Source organism: Aquarana catesbeiana, linkage group LG05 (assembly GCF_042186555.1).
Source record: "Aquarana catesbeiana isolate 2022-GZ linkage group LG05, ASM4218655v1, whole genome shotgun sequence".
Taxonomy (NCBI): domain Eukaryota; kingdom Metazoa; phylum Chordata; class Amphibia; order Anura; family Ranidae; genus Aquarana; species Aquarana catesbeiana.
In genome coordinates, this window is record NC_133328.1 from 33568413 (window position 1) to 33574412 (window position 6000).

Here is a 6000-nt window from a genome sequence, read left to right on the forward strand (position 1 = left end):
CTGCAATAATAACCCCCAGCACTGGTGTCACTGACTGCAATAATAACCCCCAGCACTGGTGTCACTGACTGCAATAATAACCCCCAGCACTGGTGTCACTGACTGCAATAATAACCCCCAGCACTGGTGTCATTGACTGCAATAATAACCCCCAGCACTGGTGTCACTGATGGCAATAATAACCCCCAGAACTGGTGTCCCTGACTGCAATAATAACCCCCAGCACTGGTGTCACTGACTGCAATAATAACCCCCAGCAGGATGTGACGTCCGGCTTCAAGAGTGACACTACTGTCAATCTATTATTGTACAGACCTCTAAGAGGACCTGTCAATACTACATTGTATATAGCATTGGTGTCACTGATTCCAATAACCCCAGCACTGGTGTCACCGACTGCAATAATAACTGTCAGCACTGGTGTCACCAATTCCAATAATAACCCCCAGCACTGGTGTCACCGATTCCAATAATAACCCCCAGCACTGGTGTCACCGACTGCAATAATAACCTCCAGCACTGGTGTCACCGACTGCAATAATAACTGTCAGCACTGGTGTCACCGATTCCAATAATAACCCCCAGCACTGGTGTCACCGACTGCAATAATAACCTCCAGCACTGGTGTCACTGACTGCAATAATAACTGCCAGCACTGGTGTCACCGACTGCAATAATAACCCCCAGCACTGGTTGGTCATTGGCAGTGAAATGTAATGCTCCCAGGCCCTGCGTTTGTGGTGGAAGCAGTGAAAGGTAAGAATGAACCAGATCCATCATATAAAACAGATCACAAAGAATGAAGAGGACCAACCACACTACTTTAATGCAAGGTAAACACGATGAAGAGGACCTGTCATTATTATTACTGAGAAGACAAAGGATAAACAAGACCAGTCACACACAAAGGATGAGGATGATCATCTGTCACATCAATAATACAAAGTGCACAAAAGGATAAAGCAGATCTATCATACAAATTACCAAACAGCATAAAGAGGACCTGTCACATTGCTCTAAGGCAGTAATTGTCAACCTGAAAATGATAGAGGGCCTCAAGTGCAGCCCCTAAAACCTCCAGAAGGCAGCACATTAGCGGCGCATTTTCAAACATTGAGGTGCATTGCATCAAATTAGGCAACTCATTCAGAATGAATGATGATGGACTTTAAACATTGGTGTCCATGGATGACATAACCCCCAACATTGGCGTTAGTTATTGTAACAATTAGAGATGTACCGACATATCGGTCGTTGACAATTAATCGGACAAAAATAGGGTAATTGGCATTTTGCTAATAGAAAAAAAAAAAAATGCCAATAATGGGTGCCGAACGTGCACGATTTTACTGCAATTTTGCCACTTTTATGGTGCGTTCTTTGTAGGTCATGTGACTCAAAAACTACATCAAAAACACAACACAGGTGTGTTTTTGCCGTGTTTTCAATGCATTTCAATGGGAGGTGCGTTTCTGCAGCGTTTTTTAACTGACCAAATATGAACCAAAAATGCGGCAAGCAGAACGTTTAACACCGCAACGAAAACGCAATGGACCAGTGTGAAGACCTACATAGAATTTTAAGGAATGCATTTTTCTTTAGCTTTTCTTAACGCAAAAGCACTTCAAAAACTTCTCAGTATGAAAACAGCCTAGTGACTGAAAAGGTGTGGATAATGGCAAAAAAATGTATTTATATTCATGATATTAATTAAAAGAATCGACTATAATACAATTATGGTATTTATAAAAAATATATGTATTTTTAAAAACTGTCCACCACTAGTACCAACAGCCTCAAGCATTGCTATTGGTACCCTTAACCCCCCCCCCCCTCCTCCTCCCCCCATTCCAAACATTGCTGGTCACTGGCAGGGAAATTTACTGTGTTGGGCACCAAGTACACAAAGGATGGAGAGGACCTGTGATACTGTTACCATGGAGATCACATAGCATAGAGAGGAACGGTCATTTTTATAGGGGATGAAGAGGACCTGTCATTGTTATAGGGGATGAAGAGGACCTGTCATTGTTATAGGGGGTGAAGAGGACCTGTCATTGTTATACTGGATGAAGAGGACCTGTCATTGTTATAAGGGATGAAGAGGACCTGTCATTGTTATAAGGGATGAAGAGGACCTGTCATTGTTATAAGGGATGAAGAGGACCTGTCATTGTTATAAGGGATGAAGAGGACCTGTCATTGTTATAAGGGATGAAGAGGACCTGTCATTGTTATAAGGGATGAAGAGGACCTGTCATTGTTATAAGGGATGAAGAGGACCTGTCATTGTTATAGGGGATGAAGAGGACCTGTCATTGTTATAGGGGATGAAGAGGACCTGTCACTGTTATAGGGGATGAAGAGGACCTGTCATTGTTATACGGGATGAAGAGGACCTGTCATTGTTATAGGGGATGAAGAGGACCTGTCACTGTTATAGGGGATGAAGAGGACCTGTCACTGTTATAGGGGATGAAGAGGACCTGTCATTGTTATAGGGGATGAAGAGGACCTGTCATTGTTATAGGGGATGAAGAGGACCTGTTATTGTTATAGGGGATGGAGAGGACCTGTCATTGTTATAGGGGATGAAGAGGACCTGTCATTGTTATAGGGGATGGAGAGGACCTGTTATTGTTATAAGGGATGAAGAGGACCTGTCATTGTTATAGGGGATGAAGAGGACCTGTCATTGTTATAGGGGATGGAGAGGACCTGTCATTGTTATAAGGGATGAAGAGGACCTGTCATTGTTATAGGGGATGGAGAGGACCTGTCATTGTTATAAGGGATGAAGAGGACCTGTCATTGTTATAGGGGATGAAGAGGACCTGTCATTGTTATAGGGGATGGAGAGGACCTGTCATTGTTATAGGGGATGAAGAGGACCTGTCATTGTTATAGGGGATGAAGAGGACCTGTCATTGTTATAGGGGATGAAGAGGACCTGTCATTGTTATAGGGGATGAAGAGGACCTGTCATTGTTATAGGGGATGAAGAGGACCTGTCATTGTTATAGGGGATGAAGAGGACCTGTCATTGTTATAGGGGATGAAGAGGACCTGTCACACTCTCCGATCACACAGATGGGGGATGGGGAGGACTCACTCACCTCGGCTGTAGGCCCGGGACGCGGCATGGCAGGCGGAGAGGAGGAGGGCGGCGATCAGGGCCAGTAGCTTGGCGTTCCTCACACTGAAGTGCTGGTTGATCTCCCGTTTGCCCAGGTTGTAGGCCAGGGCCGCCATCTTGGCTCCTCCATGACAGCAGCGTGCGATGAGACGGTCGGGCGCGGGGGGGCAGCACTGCAGCGGGGAGAAGGCGGGACCGGGGGGCGGGGCGTTCTTGAAGGACGGTGAAGGGGGCGGAGTGGCGGGCGGAGTGGCGGTAGTGGGAGGGGCGGCAGCAGAGGGAGAAGGCGGGGCTGAGCCCGTTTCCTGGTCTCCGGGCAACAATGGCTCTAGCTCCGCCCCCGGGCGTTTCTTCAGGCCGCTGTCCCGCCCTCTTAGATCTTCCATCTCCGCTCAGAGCAAGACCTTCGCTCCACCTACAACTGACAGGGACGGGGTGCTGCTCCACCTGAAACAAGACTGACTCCGCCCTCCCAAGTGACTCCGCCCTCCCAACTGACCTCTAAAGCTCTGCTCCACCTACAATGCCCAGCTCTGTGCCTCTGCTCCACCTACAATGCACAGAACTCAGGACTCTGCTTCTTATACAATGAACAGTTCTGTGCCACTGCTCCACCTAAAACAAAGCTATGACTCTGTTCCACCCAATATCAATACCAGCGTGACACCACTTTACATAGAACACAGCACTACCACTGCTCCACTGAAAATAGGGACTACTGACCTTGCTCCACCCAGAAATTATATTTTTGGGTTCCTTCGGAAGACACTTGGTGTTACTGTTTCCACAAAAAACTATGATCTGTGACCCCTATCCACCCAAAATTGAGACAGCTCTGAACCCTGGAGATTTTAAAATAAAGTTGTAGCTGTTCCACCCAGAATAGATAGTAATGTGAGCCCTGCTCCAGCTAAAAATAGACAGTACTGGGCCCCTCCTCCTGCTAAAAAATAGACAGCACTGTGCCCCTGTTTCGCCTACAATAGACAGCACTGTGCTCCTGCTAAAAATAGACAGCACTGTACCCCTGCTGCACCCAGAAGAGGCAGCACTGTGCCCCGGCTCTATCTAAAAATAGACAGCACTGTGCCCCTGCTCTATCTAAAAATAGACAGCACTGTGCCCCTGCTCTTGCTACAAATAGACAGCACTGTGCCCCTGCTCTAGCTAAAAATAGACAGCACTGTGAACCTGTTCCGTCAAAAAGTAGCACAGTGCCCCTTCTCCAGCTAAAAATAGACAGCACGGTTCCCCTGCTCCAGCTAAAAATAGCACAGTGCCCCTTTTTCAACTAAAAATAGACAGCACTGTGCCCCTGCTCCAGCTAAACATAGCACTGTGCCCCTGCTAGATCTAAAAATAGACAGCACTGTTCCCCCTCTACAGCTAAAAATAGCACTGTGCCCCTGCTCTAGCTAAAAATAGACAGCATGGTGCCCGTGTTCCAGCTAAAAGTAGCACAGTGCCCCTGCTCTAGCTAAAAATAGACAACACATGCCCCTGCTCCAGCTAAGAATAGCACCGTGCCCCTGCTCTAGCTAAAAATAGACAGCAGGTGCCCCTGCTTCAGCTAAAAATAGCACAGTGCCCCTGTTTCAACTAAAAATAGATAGCACCGTGCCCCTTCTCCAGCTAAACATAGCACTGTGCCCTTACTCTAGCTAAAAACAGACAGCACTGTGCCCTGCTCTACCTACAATAGACAACACCAGTGCCCCTCCTCCATCTAGAGTACACAGTCCTCTTCTCCGACTTCCCTTTTACACCAACAGCAGCCTTGACACTAAGACTCTTCACTCTGCTCCACCCAAAAAGAGAAATGACTCTGCTCCATCCAAAATAAAAAAATGATGCTGTAAGCACAATGGGGTCCACCAGCTCCACGGAAATGTAACTCTGCGGTGTCACGCTACTCCACTTGCAGCACTGGAAACGGCTGGTGATGTTGATGCTGCACCCAAAAACAGAAGTTTGCAAGCTGACACTCAAACAGCAGGCCTTGGTCACTGTCCGCAGCTCCACCCAGAATTAGTCTGTCTCAGTGCTCCACCTGGGTGCCCCTTAGCTGCACTCGGTGTCGGTTGTCGGAGAGGACCTGTCGCTTGGCACAAAGTTCCACTTGGAAGGAATCAGAACGTCAGCATCCAATCAGAGCCATGCAGCCAGATCCCCTGGGGTAGGTGTATGGTAAACTCACGGTGCCAATCATGGGGGAGCTGCAACCTCCACCCACATCTGGAATATTCCAGCTCCGCTCAGATTTGAAACTGTAAAGTGAAGATGTTTCAGTCCTGCCAATAATGAGCGCAGCGAAGCAAGTAAGACAGTCCTCAGCACTTTAGCAGACTTCCCTCTGTGCTCTGCTCAGCCTGAGACAACTTTACAAATTTGTTAGTGAGCAGAAGGGGTGGAGACACAACCGGCTGGGTGAGCTCAGTCCAGTAATTCCAGTTACTGAATTGTTGTCACCACACAACGCACCCATCTATTTGCAGGTGATCCGGGCGTCTGTGAGCTGACATATTAATATAGACATTTCCTGGTTAACGTGGAGCTGTGCAGGAAGGAGACTCTTATCTGCTGTGTCTGGGGCTATCAGAGGCTCCAAACTCCACTGCAAATGGGCAGAGTGCCAACAACTGCTACAATGTATCTAAAGATTACTGGAAGGAGGTCCTGATTACCCTATATAGACCTTTATTATCACTAGAGGGATCACCAGCAGGAGGAAGGAGGTCCTGATTACCCTGTATAGACCTTTATTATCACTAGAGGGATCACCAGCAGGTGGGAGCAGGTCCTGATTACCCTATATAGACCTTTATTATCACTAGAGGGATCACCAGCAGGAGGAAGGAGGTCCT

At 47.5% G+C, this 6000-nt stretch overlaps 1 protein-coding gene across 1 annotated transcript in view; it reads right to left on the minus strand.

Annotated features, from left to right (window-relative positions):
• Positions 1-5624, minus strand: part of CASD1 (CAS1 domain containing 1) — a 101271-nt gene extending 95647 nt beyond the window's left edge. The window contains exon 1 of the mRNA XM_073629588.1: positions 3117-5624. Coding sequence (XP_073485689.1) covers positions 3117-3522 — 406 coding nt within the window. The 5' untranslated portion in view covers positions 3523-5624. The remainder of the gene's footprint in view (positions 1-3116) is intronic.
• Between the last annotated feature and the right edge of the window lie 376 nt (positions 5625-6000).